The sequence below is a fragment of the Cavia porcellus genome, unplaced genomic scaffold (assembly GCF_034190915.1).
Source record: "Cavia porcellus strain 051 isolate PalLab524CR breed Dunkin Hartley unplaced genomic scaffold, mCavPor4.1 scaffold_16, whole genome shotgun sequence".
Lineage (NCBI taxonomy): Eukaryota > Metazoa > Chordata > Mammalia > Rodentia > Caviidae > Cavia > Cavia porcellus.
Genome location: NW_026947499.1, coordinates 24,952,735 through 24,976,584, shown reverse-complemented (window position 1 = coordinate 24,976,584; position 23,850 = coordinate 24,952,735). Strand labels below are relative to the sequence as shown.

General features: G+C 51.2%; 3 protein-coding genes and 1 long non-coding RNA gene across 14 annotated transcripts in view; 2 read left to right on the top strand and 2 right to left on the bottom strand.

The window, feature by feature from the left end:
- The window catches only part of Ewsr1 (EWS RNA binding protein 1), a 29,484-nt gene extending 25,733 nt beyond the window's left edge, over window positions 1-3,751 (top strand). For all 6 annotated transcript variants that reach the window (XM_063225989.1, XM_063225986.1, XM_063225985.1 and 3 more), the window contains 5 exons: window positions 1,227-1,349; window positions 1,853-2,015; window positions 2,379-2,476; window positions 2,972-3,224; window positions 3,347-3,751. In XM_063225989.1, coding sequence (XP_063082059.1) covers window positions 1,227-1,349; window positions 1,853-2,015; window positions 2,379-2,476; window positions 2,972-3,224; window positions 3,347-3,386 — 677 coding nt within the window. In that variant the 3' untranslated portion in view covers window positions 3,387-3,751. The remainder of the gene's footprint in view (window positions 1-1,226; window positions 1,350-1,852; window positions 2,016-2,378; window positions 2,477-2,971; window positions 3,225-3,346) is intronic.
- Window positions 518-11,378, bottom strand: LOC134470682 (uncharacterized). 4 transcript variants are annotated; one of them, XR_010039735.1, is made up of 6 exons: window positions 11,062-11,197; window positions 10,027-10,201; window positions 6,043-6,226; window positions 5,787-5,903; window positions 5,555-5,679; window positions 518-3,208 (listed from the first exon to the last, which is right to left on the bottom strand). It is a non-coding gene; the product is annotated as an uncharacterized LOC134470682 (long non-coding RNA). The 4 variants fall into 4 exon arrangements; XR_010039734.1 differs by lacking the exons at window positions 5,787-5,903; window positions 6,043-6,226 and adding an exon at window positions 10,367-10,448 and having other exon boundaries at window positions 11,062-11,378; XR_010039736.1 differs by lacking the exon at window positions 5,787-5,903.
- A 1,209-nt stretch (window positions 11,379-12,587) lies between these two features.
- Gas2l1 (growth arrest specific 2 like 1) lies at window positions 12,588-16,793 on the top strand. Of its 2 annotated transcripts, XM_003478340.5 has the most exons (5): window positions 12,588-13,220; window positions 14,477-14,584; window positions 14,681-14,777; window positions 14,860-15,031; window positions 15,492-16,793. In XM_003478340.5, exons 1-5 carry the CDS (start codon window positions 12,588-12,590, stop codon window positions 16,507-16,509), a joined length of 2,028 nt encoding a protein of 675 aa, XP_003478388.1. In that variant the 3' UTR covers window positions 16,510-16,793. The 2 variants fall into 2 exon arrangements, with proteins under 2 accessions (XP_003478388.1, XP_063082052.1); XM_063225982.1 differs by lacking the exon at window positions 14,681-14,777 and having other exon boundaries at window positions 15,492-15,676.
- Window positions 16,794-16,952: 159 nt separating this feature from the next.
- On the bottom strand, window positions 16,953-19,767 carry Rasl10a (RAS like family 10 member A). 2 transcript variants are annotated; one of them, XM_063225991.1, is made up of 3 exons: window positions 19,126-19,767; window positions 17,802-17,926; window positions 16,953-17,517 (listed from the first exon to the last, which is right to left on the bottom strand). In XM_063225991.1, exons 1-3 carry the CDS (start codon window positions 19,354-19,356, stop codon window positions 17,250-17,252), a joined length of 624 nt encoding a protein of 207 aa, XP_063082061.1. In that variant the 5' UTR covers window positions 19,357-19,767; the 3' UTR covers window positions 16,953-17,249. The 2 variants fall into 2 exon arrangements, with proteins under 2 accessions (XP_063082061.1, XP_005007334.1); XM_005007277.4 differs by having other exon boundaries at window positions 19,102-19,760.
- Window positions 19,768-23,850: the final 4,083 nt, after the last annotated feature.

Here is a 23,850-nt window from a genome sequence, read left to right as displayed (position 1 = left end):
TCAGAACCCTGCTTGCCAAGAGCACTTTGGGTCTTTTGGCTTTTAGCAAATGTTGCATGTGTCAGTTTGCAGGAAAGAAAAGTTATTGTTAATATAGGATGCTGTTAGAATATCATTCTCTGGAAGATCTAGGAACAAAGGGGCTGGGGATTTAGCTCAGCAGCATAAGCGCCTGCCTTGCAAGCAGGCAGTCGTGAGTTCGATCCCTGGTACCGATAAAAAAAAAAGATCTAGGAACAAGAGACAGAAAATGCTCTATACATTGTGATAGGGTATGGCAGGAGGGAGACATTTGAGGGGCATGAGAGTAAAAATACCTATGCTTGTGAGAAAAGCTGCTTGTTCACTTTCCTTTAGTATTGGGAAAGCCAGCTGGGTGCAGTGGCACATACCTGTAATTCCAGCACTCAGGAGGCTGAAGCAGGAGGAACACTGCAAGTTCCAGGCCCACTTGGGCTACAAATATCTAATACTTACCTATGTATCTATAGACATATAGATATATATCCCAGTCACCTGGTTTGGAAATCAATTTATTTTCAGGTGGTGGTATTGTCAATCAGTCTCACTGAAAGCTGCACATGCTTCTCCAAGCCAGTGTTACCGGAAGATACAGAAAACCCTTTATAAGAAACATGCCAGGGCTAGGGGTGAAGCTCAGTGGTAGAGTACTTGCATACTATACACAGAACTCTGGATTCAGTCCAAGTACCACCTGGGGGGTGGGGGGGTGGGAAACAGTAAGCCAGTGTACATTTGAATATAACTATATTTTAAATAAAGCCTGGACATCAATGCTAGAATTTCACTTAACACACAACCAACTTGAAAGTGTCAGAACTTTAAGTCCTAGCTTTCCTTTCTTGGCTCTTGCCCAGTCTGTCTATGCTCTGCAAGGATCCTAGTACACATTTTGCCTCCTACCAACTGGCTGTACTTGGAATAGAGAAATGGTGTTTTGTTTGAGATTGTTTGTTTACTGGGATTTGTGTGGTTTTTGTTTTGTTTTGTTTTGTTTTTAGGTAGAGAGATTTTTGTATTTTAAAGCCCGTGGTAGTGGGGCTTAATGGTAAAAATCTTTAGGAGATTTGCAGATGAGGCGGGGTTGATATTTCTGGGGACACCAAGTTTGAGAAGTACTCAGATTGCTAGAGGAGAAATAGATTGTAGTCCCTCTGGGAGAGAGGAGTTGGACTTTGGGGTTCATTGATGTTACCTTGTTCTAGGGAAAGATTTTCAAGGAAGCAAACTTAAAGTCTCCCTTGCTCGGAAGAAGCCTCCGATGAACAGCATGCGAGGTGGCATGCCACCCCGTGAAGGCAGAGGCATGCCACCACCACTCCGTGGAGGTATTTACACTTTCCTTTGATCTGTTTCATTAAATGTTTTTCAGCCCAATCTTTGCTCTTGAGAAATTCGATTTGTGTTGAAATGAAGTAACAAAGTTATGTGTAGGCTTAGTACTGCACTCTTGAAAGCTGATGGTAAATGTTTATAAAATGTAAGTTAATTGGTTAGAGAACCTAGGAGCCCTCTGGCACCTCTCTGCTCTGGGGCTGCCATTTATTCTGTTTTAGTCTCATTGCATGAAAATGTGGGGCTAGGGATATAATTTAGTGGCACAGTGTCTGCCTGGCAAGTGCAAAGTTGTGAGTTCAATTCCAGGTATAAAAAAAAAATCACAGTGTTCTGCATGAACATGTGGTAGGATTATTGGGAGCTAAATGGACAGCCCTCTGGTACATGACTTGGTAGTTGTGGGCATGCTAATGCCTGTACTACTAGATCATTGAGCCTATAGGAGAGTTTATTTTCTCTACTTCTATAAAGAGATGATTGTTTCTTATTGCAGGTCCAGGTGGCCCAGGAGGTCCTGGAGGACCCATGGGTCGCATGGGAGGCCGTGGAGGAGACAGAGGAGGTTTTCCTCCAAGAGGCCCCCGGGGTTCCCGAGGAAACCCCTCTGGTGGAGGAAACGTCCAACATCGAGCTGGAGATTGGCAGTGTCCCAATCCGTACGTATTTTCATTATTGAGAGTAGTATAATAACTGCCACATGTGATGGCACGCACCTGTAATCCCAGTACTTGGGAGGCTGGGGCAGGAAAATCACCACAAGTTCAAGGCCAGCCTGAACTATATAGTGAAATCCTGCCAGTGACTATCCAGGTGGGAGCAGCAATCTGCCATCCCAAACTGTTCCATGTGGTCCGGTGGTTACACTGCTGCCTGTAACTCAAACCATTTTCTTGACATTTTCTCATAATGCTTTGGACTCCAGACCTGATGGTTATGGTGTTGAGTGCAAAATGTTGCCTTTGCTAATTTTACTTCTTTAGTTCATTGCTTGATCTCTACTGCAATATGACTTTATTCAGGGGTTGTGGAAACCAGAACTTTGCCTGGAGAACAGAATGCAACCAGTGTAAGGCCCCAAAACCTGAAGGCTTCCTCCCGCCACCCTTCCCACCCCCAGGTAGGTAAAAGTTTTTGTGATCATCATCTCAGCTTGCTAGTGCTAAACCTCTTGTGCTTAGTGGGCATAGTAAATTATAGCTACCCACCACTAAGAACCTTAAATTGTAGTTGTATTATCAGTTCTATAATGTCACCCAGATACTAAGATAGAGGAGGTAGTAGGATTATGGGGTGGGATAGAAGCCAGATAGCTATCAGAAAGAATTCTATGAATTTTTTGGCAAAGAGACAAGAAAAAAGAGTTGAGGTTGAGCACTGAGGATCATCATGAGTTTGGGGTGAGCCTGGACTACACAGTAAGACCCTGTCAAAAAGGACACCTCACTTCCATAACTCTTGAATTTGCTCTTTCAGTTCTTTATATCTGCTTTTGAGCCTTAAATGTTGAGGTTATGAGAGTCTCTGTTGGTGGTGTTCTGGGAGACGGAAGCAGGCCCCGTGCAGCGTGTCCTTGGAGCCTCTGCCCGCTGACTGTTGTCAGTTCTTCACTTAGGTGGTGATCGTGGTAGAGGTGGCCCTGGTGGCATGCGGGGAGGAAGAGGTGGCCTCATGGACCGTGGTGGTCCTGGTGGAATGTTCAGAGGTGGCCGTGGTGGAGACAGAGGTGGCTTCCGTGGTGGCCGTGGCATGGACCGAGGTGGCTTTGGCGGAGGAAGACGAGGCGGTCCAGGAGGGCCCCCTGGACCTTTGATGGAACAAATGGGAGGAAGAAGAGGTGGACGTGGAGGACCTGGAAAAATGGATAAGTACGTGGTCGGGAAGAATTGCAGGCTGTGGTGCCCACGCTGGGACAGATCCGTGACAGGGCCCCTTCAGGCACCAGCAGGGTCTTCCCCTTGCTAACCAAAGGGCTCTTTTTGATTTGCAGAGGTGAGCACCGTCAGGAGCGCAGAGACCGGCCCTACTAGACGCAGAGACCCCGCAGAGCTGCATTGACTACCAGATTTATTTTTTAAACCAGAAAATGTTTTAAATTTATAATTCCATATTTATAATGTTGGCCACAACATTATGATTATTCCTTGTCTGTACTTTAGTATTTTTCACCATTTGTGAAGAAACATTAAAACAAGTTAAATGGTAGTGTGCTGAGTTTTTTTTTTTTTTCTTTCTTTTAAGATGGTTGTTTAACTAAGATTTAACAATGGGAACCCTTGTGAGCATGCTCAGTTATCATTGTGGAGAACCAAGAGGGCCTCTAACTGTAACAATGTTCATGGTTGTGATGTGCTTTTTTTTTTTAAATAAAATTCCAAATGTTTATAAACAGTCATCCTTCTCAGCCTCTGTTCCACAGTCACATGCCTTGGCCCCCAGGGAGTAGGTGCCATCTAAACAGCTTGGGTAAATGTCATTTGAGTGAAAATCTGAAATGGTCACGACATGGAAGAGCAAACCAGCGCATTGTTGGTCACAGTAACCATTCTCAAGTCAGAAAAGATTTGATGTCTCCAGGTGTGGTACGCCAGCACTCAAGAGGCTGAGGCAGAAATACTACCATGAGTTTGAGGCCAGCCTGAACTACATATTGAAACCCTGTCTCAAAAAAATGGTTGGTGTCCAGAAGACAGTAGGGGGAAAAAAAAAAAAAAAAAGGAGGTGTCAACATGGAACAAGTTCTTCCCTCCTTACTCCTGCTGACTGGAAGCAGGGTCTTAGGAAGCAGCCCAGGAGGACTGCTGAGGAGCAGTCCCAGGGTTTGCATCTCCAAGGCCACAGTAACGATGCACGTCCCCTGCCATGGGCTGGGATTGACTTCTAGACAGGTTTCACATCCATGTCCCCTTGTCTGTTATAGAGTGCGCTTGCTCTCCCACCTTTGGGAGACCCTTAACCTGACATCAGTCTTTCCAGCTGTTAAACCATGTTCCTGTCCCTCCTACAAGGAAGTACGTATTTTGACTCTCCAGCTTCATCTTCCTCCTTATGAGTTGGAAACCGCTCTGATGGTCACCCATGTTCCTAGCACAGCGACATGAGTGGTAGTTCCTTTCAGTTTTCTTTGCTGTCCCTTCCCTAACCACTAAGTGCAAGAGGCCCCCAAGGCCAGTGTTCTCTTCCTCTGCCTAGCTGACCTTTCCACCACCACCACCCGCTGTGGTGGTAGATTGTCCCACAGCTGACGTGCACCTTTCTCCCACCTCTGCATGGGAATCTACGTGGGCCTGGCCCTGCCCTGTCTCATCAGTTTACTGGGAAGTCCAGACACTTAAGTCATCACAATTCTCAAAGCCATTCAGTAGCTCCCACCATGCTTGCTGTTGCCCACAAGGCATCTGTGCCCTCAGCAGTGCTGTTCTACCTTGCTCCCTGTGGTCTAGTTCCACAGGACAGTGCTGTTCCTCTAGGGGCCGTGGTTGCTCCCACCTCAGCCTGGCCTAGCACCAGGTCGCTGTATCATTCCAGGGACCACACAATGCCTCCCATTTTCCTCCCAATACTCTGAGGAGAACATGGGCATAGAGAATTCAAAGGACTTGCTGTTGGGGCTGGAAATTTAGCTCAGCGGCATAAGCGCCTGCCTTGCAAGTGGGCAGTCGTGAGTTCGATCCCCAATGCCGATAAAAAGGAAAAAGAAAAAAAAAAAAGGACTTGCTGTTGGAACCCCAAAGAGCTAGGCCTGGGGATGCACATTTGTAATCCCAATATAGAGCAGTGGGAGGCCAGCCTGAATTAAACCCCAAGGGAAGAGTTAGGAGCCTGTTTCTGAAAGGTTGGGTGCTCTGGCAACAAAGGTGTGATTAGTAATAAGGGACCCTGGGCCGTCAGCTCTCAGGGTGCTGCCATTGCACAGATGATCATGGCCCCAGGAGGCACTGCATAAAGCTGCCTAGAAGGAACCTATGTCCCTGCATTGAAGGGTTTGAGTAGCCCTGGTGTTTCTCTGAGGAAAAAAGAGAAGTCTTAGATCCAGCACCTGTTTCCAAGTCCCTTGGTAAATCACACTCAGAATAAAAATTCATGTGAGCCAAGTTACACCTCTCCTTTAAAAAGGAAACTCCAGCACAGACTCCTGACCCTACTAGGCCATCCCCACACAAGGACCAAAGGTAGGGCCAGTTTGAAGATAACTCACATGGACACAGAGTGGCCTTCCTGCCCCCACGGGAAGCAGCTTGGGGCTCGCAGGCTGAAGTGGCCGTGGGGCTGAGGACAGGGCAGTCAGGGCCAAGAGCTGGCTCCATCTCATTCCAAGTGGGCCTAAGGTGAGAAGCAAGCACAGTGTGATAGGGCAGGTTTGGAAGTGGCCCACTCAAGTGTTCAGATTTTCCTTCTTTCGTTTGGGTCAGGAGGCAGCTCTCGGTTACCTGTCCCGCAGCCATGGCAGGAGCAGACCAGCATGAATTCCTGTAATTAGGCACACATCTGGACGGAGCAGCCTAAGACCTGCCATTCCCTCATTCGGCCTGTGTGGGGCTTACAGCCTGCAAAGATGTGTGTTAGTACCGCACACATGTGCCGTGCCTGTGAGGGCTTTGCTGGAAGTCTCCACAAATCACCAGACCTCTAGCTGCAACTTCAGGCCTAGCAGGCTGCTCACTGGCACCAACAGCTGACACAAACCTGGCCACGTTTCCACACCAGGATCCAGAGGGATCAGCATGGGAGCTATGGCACTGCACACACAGGGGCCTCAGGAGTCCATGCAGATGGGCTTCAGCATCCAACACCCACCCTCTTGTCCCTCCGTTTCAGTCTTGGTTCTTAAGAATCAGGAGGACCAACATCATACTTAACTGGATGAAAACTAAAAAAAACAAAATTCTCAAATCAGGAACAAGACAAAGATGTCCCCGTCTCCACTCTTATTCAACATAGTCCTGAGAACTTTAGCCAGAGCAATCAGACAAGAGAAAGAAATAAAACAACAGGAAAAGAAGAAGTTAAATTATTATTTGCAGGTGGCGTAGTTCTCTATATTGAAGACCCCAAAAATTCCACTAAAAAACTGCTAGATTTAATGAGTAAATTTAGTAGCAAAGCTAGATATAAAGTCAACACTTAAAAATCAATAGCCTTGGGGGCTGGGGATTTAGCTCAGCAACAGAAGTCTGCCTGGAGAGTGCAAGGTCATGAGTTTGATCCCCGGTACCCCCTCCCCCAAAAAAAAGGAATAACAAACTCACTGAGAGAGAAATTAGGGAAATAACATCTTTCACAATAGCACCCAAACAAATGGAATACATAGGAAGTAATGCGTGAAGGAAGTAAAAGACTTTTACATTGAAAACTATAGTACTCTGCAAAAAGAGGTCCAAGTATCAGAAAATGGAGAGAGATCCCTTGCTCTTGGGTAGGAAGAACCAATGTAGTGAAAATGGCCATACTCCCAAAACTGTTATACAGATTTAATGCAATTCTGATCAAAATTCCAATAGCATATCTCACAGAATTAGAGAAAACAATCCTAAAATTCACTTTGAACCAGAAGAGACCACAAAAACAAAGGCAGTCCTGGGCAACAAAGGCAAGACGAAACCATCACAATCCCTGACTTGAAATTATACTGTAAAGCTACTGTGATAAAAACAGTATAGTACTGAAAAAAAAAATCAACCCAAAGATCGCTGGATCAGATTAGAAGATACAAAAACAACTCCAGACATACTCAGCCATTTTATCTTTGACAAAAGTGCCAAACACATTAACTGGAAGAAAGCCTCTTTAATAATGGTCCTAGAAAAATAGGCTCTGCACATGCCAAAGATTAAAATCAGACCTATACCTTTCACCATTCACCAAACTAAACTTGAAATGAATCAAAGATCTAAATATTAAAATAGAAACATTGAATCTTCTGGAAGATAAAATAGGCAAAACAGTAAAAAAAATAAAACTCTTGAAGACATTGGAACTATCAAAAAGAATCAATAACTAGACCTCATCTTTTTATTTTGAGTGGGGTACAGGGAATCAGCCTCAGGACCTCATACTTGTCAGGCAGGTGCTATGCCACTGAACTACATCCCTGGCCCTGGGATCTCATCTTACTAAAAAGCTTTTGCACAGTAAGAAAAACCACCAAATGAGTAAAAAGATAACCCACAATATTGGGAAAAATGTTTGCCAGTTGTTCCTTAGACAAACGATTACTATCAAGAACACATAAAGAACTTAAATCAGTCCTCCCAAATTTAAAGACCTAATCCAAAAATGGTCATCTGAGATGAATACACACTTCCCAAATAAAGAAGTACAAACAGCAAATAAATAAATGAAAAAATGTTCAACATCATTGGTCATTCGAGAGAGGCAAACTAAAATGACACTGAGATTCCATCTCATCCTGGAAAGAATGGCTGTTATCAAGTAATCAACCAATAACAAATGCTGGAGGGGATGTGGGGAAAAAGGAATCTTCTCCACTCTTGGTAGAATGTGGACTGGTGCAACCACCATGGAAATCAGTGTGGAGATTCCTCAAAAAAAACTAGGATTAAAGATTCCATTTGACCCAGCTATTCACCTTTATTTTCCTTCTGGGTATCTTCCCAGAAGAATTAAAAGCATCATACCACAGCAGTATATGAGAGCACTCATGTCTATAGCAGCAAAATTTGTAAAAGCTAGACCTTGGAAACAACCCAAATGCCCATCAACCAAGGAACGGATAAAAAAGATGTGATAATTTTGTACAATGGAGTACTATTCAGCCATAAATAATGGCTGAAACTGGAGACTTTCATAGGTAAATGGTTGCAACTAGAAACCATATACACATATGTAGACATCATGTTGTTTCCCTAGTATGAGAAGCTGAAAGAATAAATAAGATCCAAAATGTACAACAAATACTGTAAGATGGGAAGAAACTTCAAAACAAAATCTCTGGGATGGGGGAATGGAGAAAAGAAGAAAGAGAAAAGGGCTTCCAAAGGGAACCCTACGGGCCCTGGGCCACTACACAAAAGGGGATCAGACCCAAGGCCTTCCAGGACGTAGGCCAGGCTTTGGCTGTTCAGTGAGGTCTGCAGCCCACTGCTACATGTCCTAGATCAGAATACTATAGGCTATGGTATGGAACAGGCCTCTGATCTGATCACAGGACCCCAGCTTACGGGGACAAGAGGAGAAACACCTCCATCTGTTACCTTCCTTTAGAGCAATATTGGGCATACATGCCATCTCTGGGCCACGTGAGTTGTTAGGCTAGTATTTTCATAACTATGATGAGATTACTACTATTGTCTCATTTTATAGATGATGCATCTGAAGCTCCATTTAATCATCCCACCCAACAACCAATAGCAAGATCTAGATTCAGTCCCATCTCTCCTGTGTCCAGAACCCCAAAGTCTGTAAGGTAGATACAAGCATGAGTCAAACTCCTGCATTTAAAGAAAAGACCAGGCATGGTATAATCCCAGCATTCAAGGCAAGAAGATGAATTGCAAGTTTGAGGCCTGGGCTACATAGTGAGATCAAGGGCAAAATGAACTACAGAGTGAGATACTATTTCAAAACAACAACAACAAAACCAGGTGTGGTGGCACACCCCTGTAATCCTAACACTCCAGAGTCTGAGGCAGGAGGATCATTTGGAGTTTGCAGTGAGCTTGGGCAGGTGAGTCCAGGCCAGGCTGAACTACACAGCAAGACCCTGTCTCAAAAAAAAAAAAAAAGAAATTCCGGTACACATACACACACACACACAAGTTGCTGCACTCAGCCAGGTATGGGCATGTATATAATAATCCCAACTATTTAGGGATTAAAGGAATAGGCAGGAGGGCTGCAAATTTGTGGCCAGCCTAGACAATTTAGTCAGTCTTTGGCTCAAAATAGAAAATGTTTAAATGGCTGGGGATGCGGTACAGTGGTAGAGTATTGCCGAGCAAGCACCAAGCCCCAGGTTGATTCCCCGATATAAAAATAGTAATTCTCGGGGCTGAGGATTTAGCTCAGTGGCATAAGCACCTGCCTTGCAAGCAGGCGGTCATGAGTTCAATCCGTGGTACCAATAAAAATGAAAAAGACAAAAAATAATAATAATAATAATTCTTGTACAATTGCTGGCTGTTTCACTTTCTTTGGGCCTATGTCTCCAAATCACAAAATTGTAAAATGAGAATATATAAAAATACAGTTATTTATCAGGTTATTTAAAAAAAAAATTGGCCAGGGATATAGCTCAGTGGCACAATACCTGCCCAGCAAGTGCAAGGTCCTGAGTTCAGTTCCCGATATGAAAAAAAAATTATTTAATACCGAGTCCCTATTTCCCTCCCTCACCAAAACTGCACACCCTACCCCACCTGCAGCAGTTCTCAGCCCCTAACTTGGGAGTCAGACCTCACAGGCCTGACCTGCCCAATCACTAGCACAGCACAGGATCTTTTCCCCAAAAACAGACAAATCCAAGGCCTCTCCACCCCTCAGTGCCACCACTGCCACTACCTCTACCACCTGGTTTCCTTGAGACCCCACCACAGTGACAGGCCCTAAGCCAGTCTCCCACAAAGGCCCTCCTTGATCTGCTCCTGTCTCTCTGTCCTTCTCTCTGCCCCTAAACCCTTTCACTCAGAGCCTCCTTGCTCTTATACACACCTGGCACGTGCCCACCTCAGGATCTTTACACTGGCCAGTCCTTGGCCTAAACACTCTTCCACCAGCATTGTCTTCTCAGCTCTCCCCGACCTCTGACTTAAAACCTCAGCATTTGGGCCAGGGATCTCAGTGGCACAGCATCTGCCTTCCAAGCATGAGGTCCTGAGTTTGAATCCTGATACCAAAAAATAAAAAATAAAAAAAATTGTAGTCTTCCTACATAGCCACAGGCCTCTCTTACCTAACTCCGAGCTTTTTACCCCTAATTCAGCACCCCTGACATACTGCAAGCCCCAAAGCTGCCTCTGTTCAGTCTCCCATTTTTTTGTTGGCTACGTACCTGTCATTTTCCAAGGCATAAAAGAAGACCAGAAGCATCCAGAGTGTTGAGGGGATTTTTGAAACCATCTTCCATATAAGTCCTAACGACTCAGTTAATACAACGTTAGTCAATATCCTGACACCAAGAGCTCTGGCTCACAATAGGTGCTCAACAAATGCCTTTATCCTTGAATGAGGATTCACATTCAAATCCATGCTATACTAGCTGCTTTCTGTCCTGGTCCTGCACCCCAGTCCTTGCGAGATGTGTTCCTCGAGGACACAGAACAGGCCTGGCACACAGTGGGAGCTTTATTAAAACTCTGAGCATCTGGTTCATTTGCTCCGCCGCCGTCCCCGACGGCAGGGCAGCAGCCTACACCAGCCAGGCATCAGTGACTCCAGCCCGCAGCAGCAGGGGGCAGGATTTCCCGCTGGTGCAGGCCAGATCCCTCCTCTGCAGTTCGAAAATACCCAGCCGGGTTAACCCTGCCGCGCCTGCCGCGCCAGGCAGCCCCAACGCCCCTCTCTCTGTTCCATGCGGGAGCCCCTGCAGCCAACTCAGGGCCTTGGTCTCCGAGCAGCCCCTGAGCCTCAGGGTCCTCATCCCTAAAACGAGGCTCCTGTCCTCGGGGCCGAAACCGAGCCACCCTTCCCCTCGCCGCCGGCCTCAGCGGATCACCTCGGTTATCTGGCCTGCCAAAGTCCACTCACCCGGGACGGAGGTGACTCTGCAACCCGGGCCACTATCACTTCCTGACTTCATCCTAGCAGCGGTGCCGCGACGCACCGAGAAGGTCACTGCCGGGGAGGGCTCTCAATCGAAGGGTCCGAACCCCTCCCTGAGAGGCTATGGATGATGCACCGGGGCACAGGGACCACCTCGGGTCTGGGTGGAGCATCTGGACTGCCTGCTGTCGCCTGAGGAGCCCTCCGCTCTGTGACCTGGGTTTCCAGCTTGACTGAGCCGGGAGACTCCATCTCCTCTCCACGCCTCCATTCCAAGAGAGGCGCGGCGCCTTTAAGAGCGCGCGGCCCCGCCCGCCCCTCCCGGCCGGATCCGAATTCCAGGAGGGCGGGGCGGAGACGGCGGGCGGGCGAGGAGGCCGCGGCTGCTGCGGCCGCAGCACCGGGGAGCGGCTGGGCTCGGTCGGCGCCTCCCTGCGGCGGCCCGACCCGGCTCCGGCCTCCGCCGCGGCGATGCTTCCAGGGGCCGTGGGATGAGCCAGGTAAGCGCCGAGACCCCCAGCAACCCCTGCTGGGTGCGCATTGCCGGGGCCTGGAGGCGGCCTCTGATCGCCCCGGCTGTGTGACCTTGGGCGGCCCTGCTCCCTCTCTGGGCCAGGCCGGGATGACCACCGAGGCTCGTGGAAGCCATTGAGAATTGTGGCCCTTCTCGCTCGGGCTTGGGGCACTCGGAAGGCTTCTAGGGGGAGGCGGGGCCTGGGCCGAAACCAGCCGTCATCAGCGCTCCCGAAGCGCCCTGACTCCTCCATCTACTGCTCTGCGACCTTCCGCGAGCTCATATCCTTTGCGTCTCAGTTTCTTCTCCTGTAAAATGGGATTGACACCGGCCCATCTCTACTCGCCGTTATTGCTGTGACTGTTCTATGGTTATGTAGTTGTTAAAATGGCATAGTCCGTAGGAGAAGGGGGTGGAGGAAGGCACAGGCCCCTCACCATACGGGATGGGGTGGGGACCAGCGCTGAGTAGTGGACACAGCCCCTTGCCCAAGTCCAGACCTGGTTTCTCTTCTGTGACCTGGGGCCTGGGTCTTTTTTTTTTTTTTTTTTTTTTCATTATTGTAAACAGTAATGGTCAGTGAACTGGATATTAGAGAGTTTGCCAAATGCTTGGTATAGCTGCACCCACATACATTCTACCCAGAGATCGGAGCCTAGGTCTTTGGCTTGTGGCTAAGTCTCATCTTTTATGATGGTCAGTACCCTGCTTGAAAGGGAAGCTTCAGCCCGCTCCTAAACGCCACCCCTAGAAAGAGGCAAACAGCAGACGCACAAAGTTATGCATAAATATTTCTCCCACTGAATCCTTTGAGGCAGATAATGTTACCACTTTCCACAGGTGAGGAAACTGAGTCTGAGAGAGTTTCTCAGATTGCATTTAAACCAGGTATTTGGCCTGAGTGACAGGCTGGTCCCAGTGGCCTGTACTGTTTGCTGGGTTCTCACAGCATCCTTGACCTGTGTCTTTGCCCACAGTGACTTGGCTGACCCCGGGCATGGCGGACCCAGTGGCAGGCATCGCGGGCTCAGCGGCCAAGAGCGTGCGGCCGTTCCGCTCAAGTGAGGCCTATGTGGAGGCCATGAAAGAAGACTTGGCCGAATGGCTCAATGCCTTGTATGACCTGGGTCTGCCTGGCAGTGGTGATGGCTTCCTGACAGGGCTGGCCACAGGCACAACCCTGTGCCGACACGCAAATGCTGTCACTGACGCTGCCCGAGCCTTGGCTGCCGCCCGCCCAACCCGAGGTGTGGCTTTTCAGGCACACAGCGTGGCACCTGGCTCCTTCATGGCCCGGGACAATGTAGCCACCTTCATCGGCTGGTGCCGCACAGAGCTGGGCGTGCCTGAGGTGCTCATGTTTGAGACCGAGGACCTGGTGCTGCGCAAGAATGAGAAGAGTGTGGTGCTGTGCCTACTGGAGGTGGCACGACGTGGGGCCCGCCTGGGCCTGCTTGCGCCCCGCCTTGTACAGTTTGAGCAGGAGATTGAGCAGGAGCTACACGCTGCACCCCCAGTCCCCCATGTCCCCCGTGCTGTGGAGGAAGGCACTGAAACTACCACTGCACCAGCGGCTCCTGCCCGTGGACCCCGAATGACACCCAGCGACCTGCGAAACCTTGATGAGCTGGTGAGTCCTGCGATGCTCACACTGGGAGGCCGAGTCTGCTTGCTTCCCCAACACCGGAGCCAAATGACAGAACCAGTGCCTATAACCTATCTCTGAATCTCTTTGGCCCACCTTGGTACAGAATGTGCGGGGTGTACTACAGGAAGTATGCACATGTTGAGTGCCAAGTGTATACCTGGCCCCAAGGAAACAGGTAGGCTGGGAGAGGTGTTGTTTGAGGTCACACAGCCAGCCCATCTGGTCCTGGAACAGAATCCTGGTGCATATAGAGCACCATGTCTCCTTTCATGTGCTACATGTGCACCCCAAAGTATTGTGCAGTCCAGCTGAGGGGGCCACTGAGCTTGGGTATCGTCTCGATGTCCTCCTTACACTCAAGTGCTAGACAGATACATCTACAACCCCTGAGCTCAGTGCTGCTGCACTTGACTAATAGAAAGTACGAAAGAGCCTGGGCAAGGTGCCTGGCACATAATAGGCATTCAGAGTGCCCAGGAGCTCCCACAGGCTCTGCACACTTCTGGGAAGCTTTGCCCAGTTGCTACTGGTGGTGGGAACAGGAAGCCCTGATGGAGCTGTGAAAATCCTGCCCGGAACGTAGGAGGTACCAGGCCAGGCCCCCAGCTCCCTCCCACTGCCCCAGGACCTCTGTGTCCTTTCCTCCCCCGAAGCTGAGGCAAGAGTTTCTTTCTTATCAGGAGATTATGCCAAAATGTGCCTGCCAGGGAGAAGGCAGCTGGAAAGCCGTAGGCAGAGGCAGGCACCCCACCCCCAGCCTGGGTTTGGGCCTGGGTCACCCAAGGCTCCACCTGCTCATTTCCTCTGGCGCCGCTGTGGGCAGGGAGGAGGGCAGGGCCTCCCACAGAGCCAGCCTGGCAGCTCCAGGCCAGGATAACGTGTGCAGTTTGTGTGCTCTCCAGACGGACAGCCTGTGTGTAAATGTGTTGTCCCACTGTCTCTGTGGTACTCTGTCCAACAGCAGTGCTCAGCCAGGGGCAGGAGGGTCCCCTACACTGATGTCCCATAACCACTCCTCCCAAGGTGACAAGGGGAGTGAGGACTAGTTTCAGGGCTCCCCTAGGCTTAGGGGCTACAAGATGGGGCCAGGAAAGGGAGCTAGTGCAAGGTCATGTGTGGACCATATCTCCACCCCCCATTTTCCCGGAAAGACTGACTTCCTTCTGACCCTGGAGCTACTGACCTTCAGCCCAGGAGGAAGGACTGACCTCTGACCGACAGCTTTTCTCTGGCCTCAGGTGAGGGAGATCCTGGGCTGCTGCACCTGTCCAGACCAGTTCCCCATGATCAAGGTCTCGGAGGGGAAATACCGAGTGGGAGACTCCAGCCTGCTCATCTTCGTGCGGGTGAGAGGCGAGAGCTGCCCCAGCCAGCAACAGCCAAAAGGGTGGGTTGTTAGGCCGTGGGACATAACTATGACATGACCACACTGGCTCCCACAGGTGCTGAGGAGCCATGTGATGGTGCGTGTGGGTGGCGGCTGGGACACACTGGAACACTACCTGGACAAGCATGACCCTTGCCGCTGTTCCTCCACTGGTCAGTGCTGGGCTGGGTGGACAGGCAGGGGCTCCTCTCCCTGGCTCTGTCCCTCACTCACATCATGCCTGTCCTCCCACAGCCCACCGCCCATCCCAGCCAAGGGCCAGAACCTTCTCCCCGCAGAGGGTATCGCCTACCCCCAGCCCCCGCCCTGGCAGCCCAGTTCCAGGAAGTGAGCACCGGGGCTCTCGGCAGGAAGTGACTCCCATTAGTTTACGAAGCACAAAGGAGGGGCCTGAGACCCCGCACAGGTGAGATGCAGGATTAGAGTGAGTTGCCCTGAGGGCGGGGGTGGAAGCAGATTGGCCCAGATGATGAGTTGCCGGAGCTCCAGAGTGACTCACCCTGGGAAAAGTTCCTGTGGGTGGGGGTGGGTCTAGCTTCCCGTCTCCATGGCAACCCACCAAACCAACAACAGCTAGGGCGGGCCCTGGCAGCCAATCCAACCCCAGCTTCCTTCTTGGCGCCTGGCGGGGGCGGGGAGCAGACCAGAGGCCTAGGGAGAAAGAGTGGAGAGCCCGGGAGACCACATTTCTTCTGCTGCCTTCCGGGCCCTGTGTGGCCAAGCCTCTTACTTCTCCCTGGAAGTCCCCAGGGTGGGTAGATGCCTTAGTCCTCTTCATCTGTCCAGGAACTACCTGCCCTTCTGGACGTCTTCCTGTTCCTTATGCACTCCAGTGATGCCCACCCCCTCTTATTCCCCTGCCCCAGGCCCCGGGATCAGCTGCCCCCTCTTCCCCGCTCCCGCCGCTACTCCGGGGATAGTGACTCCTCAGCTTCCTCAGCCCAGAGCGGGCCTCTTGGTGCCCGCAGTGATGATTCAGGCACTGGTACCCGGAGGGAGCGGCCCAGCCAGCGGCTGACCACGGCCTCCCCAAGACGACCACCTCCCCCTCGCAGCCAGTCCAGAGATCGGCTAGATCGGGGCCGGCCCCGAGCAGCTCAAGGAAGCAGAGGGGCCCAGCCGTCTGCCCCTAGCCCCACCCGGCGGGCCCGCAGCCAGAGCCGTGAGGAGCAGGCTGTACTGCTGGTGCGCAGGGACCGAGATGGGCAACACTCATGGATGCCCAGGGGAAAGGGTGGTGGAGGCTCAGCCAGGAGCACCCCCCAGGCTTCCCGAGCCTGCAGCCCTGCAGCAAGGAGGCCTCCCCGGATCTCCAGCCCCGAGCCAGAGCTGGGAGCCACACCAGCCAGTGCATTCCGCACTCCCCTGCAGCTTGACCCACAACAAGAGCAACAGCTGTTCCGTCGCCTAGAAGAAGAATTCCTGGCCAATGCCTGTGCCCTTGAGGCAGCTGCCAGCCAAACCCCTGGACTAGCCCCTGACCTGGCTCGAGCTCCAGATCCTCCAGCTCCTGACTCAGCCTACTGTTCTTCCAGTTCCTCTTCCTCTTCCCTCAGTATCCTGGGTGGCAAGTGTGGCCAACCTGGGGACTCTGGCCGGACAGCCAATGGGCTGCCCGGGCCCCGAAGCCAAGCCCTGTCCAGCTCTTCTGATGAAGGCAGCCCCTGTCTTGGCATGGGGGTGTCATTAGATGCACCTGGGAACCCTTTGGCTGGCCTAGAACCCTCACAGAGCTGGGCGCGGGGTCGAATGGACACACAGCCAGATGGTAAACCCTCACGCATCCCCACACCACGAGGCCCACGCCGCCCATCTGAACCCACACAGCTCGGGGCCTGGCATGCTCTGCACTCGGTCACCTCAAGGGCCAAGCCAGATTCCTAATGTGATGGACCAGCCTAGCTGTTCCCAGATCCCTTTTCCTTTGTGGCCTTAACCTACCCTCCGCATCAGGGAGCCCCCTCCACTCTGGAGTACCAGACCTCATGGGACCAGACCCCTTGGGACCACATGGCACAATGGGACCTCTGTTGTACATTCCAGTTGGGGAATGAGTGTTGCTATTTAATTACTAATATTATTGAATGCCTTAGAGGAGGCCGGGCAAGCCCGGTGTCCTGAGGACCTGTGGTCCAGCAAAGCTTCTGACAGTAAAGTTTTGCTCCAGCCACCTGTCTGTTTCTTGGGGACTCAGCCTTGGGGTCATTACATACTTTTGACCATCCCATTACAAGTTGGCCTTTGGATGTTATTATCTACCAGGAAGCCAAACCTGGCAGCTCTGAGGGTTAAGGCTGCCTTGCCCATCCCAGAATAGACATCCCAAGTGCAATAACTTAAGTTGTTTATTACCTCACAAGAGGCGTAGCTTAGTGTGTGTCCAATGAAGTGCCAGAGGCAGTCTGAGTGCTTCCCATCGGACTCGGCTGTTTCCATCCAGTAGGACCCTGACCTGATGAGGTCCCAGAAACGTGTTATCTTTGTCCATTGAAGCATGAAGCTGGGCTATGTTCATTGAAGTTCAGAGTGAGGCCCTCGCCCCCAAGACTGAGTGAAAGCATTCCTTATCCAGTCAGGAATTTCCTTGTCCAATCTGGGTGAAGCTCAGCAATCGTCGATTCTGGTTACATGAGGCTGCAACGTGCTGGGTGCAGAGCCCCCTGCAGGCGCAAGGCAGGATGCGCAGGGCGTGCGCGCACCAGAGCACAGCGCAGAAGCTCACGGAAGAGACGCAGCACGTGCCAGTTATACTTGGCAGAGCACTCGAGGTAGCCGCAGCGCCAGCCCCTGCGCACCAGGGTGGCCAGCGCTCGCCGAGGTCCGAAGCGCAGTCGCTGCCGGTCTCGCTTGTTGCCTACCACGAGGATAGGAGCCTCGGGAGCGCCCGCTGGCCTGGGGGCCCGATTGGTGAGAGACGAGGTGCTGGGGACTGGACCCGAGGGCCAGAGAATCCCTTCCCCCTTGAATGTATACATGCAGGCGCATCCCCTGCAGCCATTCACAACTCCCCCCCAGACCCGCATAGGCCAAAGACACAATCAGAGACCTTCCCATGAACAAAGAAAGACCTGACCCAAAACCCGGCCCGCGACAGAGGGAAAATCTCTCTCCCAACCGGCAGCGGCCCGCCCAGACCACCAACAGTTTCTCACCGGCACCTCCTGCCGCATCCCCACCTGGTTTCCGCGATGCGCTGTCTCAAGGCCTTCACGTAATCAAAACTGTCCGGGCTGCAGATGTCGTAGACAAGCACGAAAGCGTCGGTATCCTGCAAGCTCCAGTCCTTAGGGTCCGGCCGCTCCTGGAGGTGGGAGGCTGTGGTTTGAGGGACCCTCCTTTCACACACTCCCACACACCCCAAAACATTTACAGGAGTTTGACACTAAACACAGTTCAGTGTGGTGAGGTGTGGTGAGGCACGCCTGTAATCCCAGCATTCAGAAAGTTGAAGCAGGATTACAAATTGAGAGTGAATTCTAGGGCATCCTGAACTGCATAATGAGACCCGTCTCAAAAAACCAAAAATACAAAAACAATTTAAAATAACCCACAGTTCATCCTCAGGCCTCAGTCACTTCGTGCCCACATTTTCGGGGTCCTACCGATGGCCGGAAGGGTAAAATGTGCCTGGAGCCTGTCAGAGCCAGCAGCCCCCCTTCATCTCTGGCTTCCTTTACCCCCCACCTGCCATCTGCTTCTTGCTCCTTCCACTTTTCCCCAGCTCAACTCTCCCTAGATGCCCTCAATAGTTACTACCGCCTCTAGAATAATTGCCAAGCCCTTGGTGAGGAGCCCCCATCTTTCACCAGCGTTCTGGGACCATGGCCTGCCAGCAGCTGGGTATGTTAAAATCTCTGGCACCTGCTGCTATTTCCACCTTAAATGCTTTCACCAGTTTTTTTTTACTCAACACTTCGCTCAGCCTTCCATGTTCATGTCAAATGCTATCCCCTCCAAAAAGAAGAAAGGATTCTATCTGCTTTTTTCCTCTAAATCTCTGGGAAGCATCCAGCTGCAAAGATTACAGGTTGGTCCTGGACTCTGCACAACTTCACTCCAGGTCACAGGAATGAAGGAGCAGAGAATGACCCACCTCAAAAAGTCCACCCCTTTCCCTTACTCCGTCTCTTCCCACTGTGGCTATGCTGCGGGCCTCAACACACGCAACCTTTAAACCAGTATCATCATGCTGCACCATGCGGTGATCCAAACCCACCAGCAGAGGCAGGCAAAGAAGACAAAAGCACCCACGGAACAAGAAAAAGTCTTAGCAAAATCGCTCGGTTCATCATTCCTGGACTTGGGCATCTCCAGGCCGGATGGGAGGGTTTAAACGCAGGTATGTCAGCACGCACATTCTTCCTTCAAACCCTGGTCTTGGGCGCCCTGGGGCTGTCCACGGGGACATGCACCGGTGCACCAAGCACACACACCCCTCACACGGCACAGAGTACAGCTAGCCCCTTAAATCGCTACCTCCAGACCTTCTCGAACCGCTACCTCCAGACCTCCAGGGCTCAGGCCAGGGCCAGCGACGTTGCCGTCGCCGTCGCCGTCGCGGATGCTCAGGTCGTAGACAGCGCCGTCGAGCAGCACCGCGGGACGGTAGAGGCGGGGCCCATCCGTAGGCTGGTGGCGCTCGGGATAGTCACCGAACAGGAACTGGCGGATGATGGCTGTCTTGCCCACTCCCGGAGCGCCCAGGACAGCCACCCGCAGGCTGCCCCCCATGGCCGGCCCGTGCCGGGAAGACTCATGGGCCGGCGCCGCACCGTGCGCTCCCAGCCGTGCGCCCCGCGCGCTCTGCCCAGTGTGCTCCGACCCCGCCGCGCTCGTCGTTGCCCACCTGAGCACCCGAGGCCGGCGGAGACCAGGCCGGAGGATGGAACTGGCGGCGAGAGGGAGGTCAGATAACACAGCAGGCAGACGGTGGCGGACGCATCGGCAGCTCCGGCGAGCGCCGAAGCTCGGGAAAGACGAGGCTCGGCGCGCCGCGCGCAGACACCGCCTCCGCCCGCAGCGCGAACGGAGGCACCGGCGGCAGCGCGGGGCCGTGAGGTCCCGCCTCCTCCCGGCGCGGGACCCTCAACGGCGCTACCTCTCGGCACCTGGATCCTTCCGTCCTGCTCGCTCCCGCGCGGGGAGTCACCGCCCGCCCCAGCCGCCGGCGTGAGCGAGCGAGACCAGCCTCCCTCCCGGAGGCGGTGATGAGGTAACCGCCCGCCCGTCCCTCCCACCTCTCGTGTTCCCGGACGCCTCTCCCGGGAAGGGTCGCAGGAAGGTGAGTGGAGGGTGGGGAGCCGGGTGGGAAGCCGGGTGGGGCCTAAGCCCCCTCCGAGATCCGCACTCTTCCCACCGGTCCAAAACAAAAGCGCCTTCCTGCCCACCTTAGCGTCTGCTTCTATCAACACCTCTCATCCAAATTGGCTCTAGACAAGCCCTAGACCCCTGGAGTCAGGCCGCCCGGGGTCGTATCTGGTCCCATCTGTGTGACCTTGGCGGATAACCTCGCTGCTCTGGGTTCCTGCTCTGCACCCATCAAATGCAGACACCTACCTCCAAGGACTTCTGCATTTTGTAAGAACCTACTAGGTGCCAGCAGACCCTTTTCTAAACTATGGGACCCTTGCACCTTCCGTTCCAAGCTAGTGTCCCTGTCTGAGAGAAGGGGAATGGGGCCTAGAGAGGATCTCCACGGTTAGAAGGCAAGGAGGTCCCAGGCCCTCGGCCAGCCTTGCCTTCCTTCTCCTCTGAGGCCCCTGACACCTGCCTCCCACCCACAGAGGTAAGTGGCCGCTCTGACTGTCTCAAAGGACTGACCCAGAGGAGAGGGAGGAGCTGACCAGAGGGACTGAGTCTGGCACACACGGAGTCACACAGCAGCTCAGCCCTAAATCCTGTCTCAACAAGGCTGAAGGTGAGTAAACATAGAAAAACATCCAAAAATCAGCGACACCACCTCCACTGCTGCTAAGACCATGTTTCTTGCAGGAGTCTTCACTAGTAGCTTCCCTGAAAGGAGTACAACCTCCAAACTAGATTCCGAGACTCCAGTGCCCTTTTCTCTGGGGGAGCTTGCAGGAAAGCACCTTCCCCATGACTCCCATTGTGTGGCTGTGCCACACTCCCGTTTGTATGGGGCAGGGAGGAGGGGGTCCCCTACATCTCTGCCCTCATCCAGGTACTAAATGAAACGCACAGGTGTCTGTTTCTGCACTAATGAAAGCTGTTTTTTGTTGGTTTTATTTTGTTTTGCTTCGTTAGTTGGTTCACTGTGCAGTTCAGGCTGGCCTTGAACTCAGGTTGGTCTCAAACTCCAGGTGATCCTGCTGGCTCAACCTCCCCAGTGCTGGGATTACAGGAGTATGATGATAATGTCCCTTCTGGCATGTTTCTCTTCACTCTATTTACCCTCTCACACTAGTTTTCACACTTCTGGATTTTAAAAATTTTCAGACTTCTGTTTCTGTGTCTGTCTCATTTTGGTTTGCAGTAGAGGGTCTTGCTAAATTGTCCAGACTGGCCTCAAACTTTTAATCCCTTTGCCTCAGCCTCCTCCGTATATGGGTTTGTTAGTGTGTACCACCACACCCAGCTAGGCTTCTAGGTTTTGTGACTGATTCCCTTCCTTTGGAGAAAAAGGTCAGGGAATAGATTCAACCCGCTTGGCATGCAGTAGGTTGTTGGAAACACCAGAGTGGTCTTGCTAAAGTCCTCTCCTGCTGCAGGAGCTTCTGCCCACCTTTAGAGTCAGTTCTGAGTTCTGGAAAGCTCCCTCACAACCTGTCCTGACATAGAGGCCTCTTCCTGGGTAAAGCATCTCTTGGGAACTGCAAAGAGGACTGTGTGTGGCCCCTGTGGACCGACATGGCTTCTTAACATGTACGTTTGGAACGATGGATGGCACTGTGAACTGCTAGTGTCCCAAGATTCCCACAAAGTCCTGCACACTGTGCAAAGCTGACACCTTCCCTGGGAGACTCACACCAGTATCACCAGCAGCAGGGACTGTGATGTGCAGCTCTGGTCCCCAGCTACTTTTTTTTTTTTTTTTTTTTTTTTTTTTGTCTTTTTCCTTCTTATTGGTACCGGGGATAGAACTCATGACTGCCTGCTTGCAAGGTAGGCACTTATGCCGCTAAGCTAAATCCGCAGCCCAGGAAGGGATTTTAGAGAGGTCTCTGTCATCTGTATTGTCTGAGCTTAGCTATGGAGTGGGTGGCCTGGGTCAGGCTTCCCAAAGATCAGCAAGCAGGCAGTTTGGGCTGCCTAGAATGTGGATTTCAGAGTTTCCCTCATCAGTCTCTTCTTCCCAAAAAGGGACTATAGGCCTGCCGCCTGCTGCGCCACACCAACCTCTATTCCCCCCACCCAGCTTGCCCTCCTCATAGGTTTCTGCCAGCATTTTAGTGAGTGCCAAACACACCAACATCTTCTCCCTTGGCAGAGGGGATCTGGCTCTGTGGGGCACAGAGTGGCCAAGTCAGTAGCTCTTGCCTGTCATGTGAGGGAGACAGACATGTAGCCAGGGACAGATAGATGGAGACAAGAGCTCTGGGCTGGCTGAGGCTTGGGAATATTCCACTTTGTATATGCATGTGTGTAGAGTATGAGGGATTGAACTTTAAAAGTGCTAAGCTATGTCCCTTCCCTTTCCCTTATTATTTTTTATTTTATTTATTTTTGGGGAGAGCAGGGATCAAACTCATGACCTTGCACTTGCCAGGCATGCGCTTAAGCCAGTGAGCTAAATCCCTGGCCCTATTTTTTTTCTTTTTTTGAGGCAGGGTCTCACTAGGTAGCCCAGGCATGCCTCAAACTCATAATGCTCCTTCTGCCTCAGCCTCCTGAGCGTTGGGATCACAGGTGTGCACCATTATTCTCTTCCCCCTTATTTTTGAGACAGGATCTTACTAGGTTGCCCAGGCTAGACTTGAACTTGCAACTTTCTCAGTAGCTGGGATTACAGTGTGGTATGTACTACCACACCTGGCATATTTCCACTCTTTTAAGTAAATAGCTACTAGTTATAGGAGATAATGGGAAATATGTACATATTCATGGATAAGCATGCACACATATGTTTTCTAGCTCTGTCAGCTCAGAGGACATAAAGTAACAGCCTAATAACATAATCATACTCAGCCCCTGGATCTTGATTTCTAACTCCACTTCCAGTGACAGGAACCGGGCCCCTTAGGAAAATGGCTGATAGTGAGATTGGGGCAGGACAAACACAAGATAAGCTCCTAGTGTCTTGTACTGCCAGGAAATAAGGATGTGCTGCACATACGTAAGTAAAACGATGGTAGCAAGTCAAAGGGATAGAGGAGTCTGCAGGAAAGAGTTCCCAATAGCCAAAACAAACTTAACAAGCAACAAAATAAATTACATTGTGTTGGATTAAACTCGAGTTATAAAATAAATACCTGGAAGTCCAAACTAATAGAAATGTTCAATTGCATAAATAAATGTGAAAGAATTTTTTTTTTTTTTTGTACTTGGAATCAAACTCAGCACCTTGCACTTGCCAGGCAGGTGCTAGGCCACTGAGCTATATCCCTAGCCCCAAAAGAAATTTCTTACAGGAGAATTCCAAAGCCTTTGTGTAGCTCCTCCCTTCCACATACCTTTCCCAAGTGTAGGTTGCATATAGTATCTGCTTCCAAAGAGAAGGGGAAAGAAATGGGGGAAGTTTCAAAGTAAGACAGCCTTCAAACACTTCCCTTGGGCAGGGGGGATTTAGCATGTCATGAGAAGGTTAGCGGGTCCCCCTGAAACAATGTGATGAGAAGGTCACCTTTATGGTTCTCTTGCTAAAAACCCATGAGCCAGCAGGTATGGTAGCATATGCCTGTGACCCTGGCTTCTCCACAGGCTGAAGCAGAAGGGTCAAAATGCAAGGCCAGCTTAAGCAACTTAATGAAACACTTTCTCAAAAAAGTGTGAGGCTGTAGCTCAGTGGTGGACTGCTGGTCTGTCTTGTGTGAAGCCCTGGGTTCCATCCCTAGAATTATAAACCAAAACCAAAACTAAATACCCATAACCTCAGGATGGCTGTGAAAAAAGTATCAGACATGGGCTCTAAGTATTTATCGGAAAAAGAAAAAAAAAAAGTATCAGACAAATCTGAATTGAAAGATATTCTACAAAGTGGCTGACTTGTACTTTTTTGTTTTTATTTTTTGAGACAGAGTCTCACTATGCAGTTCAGGCTGGCCTTAA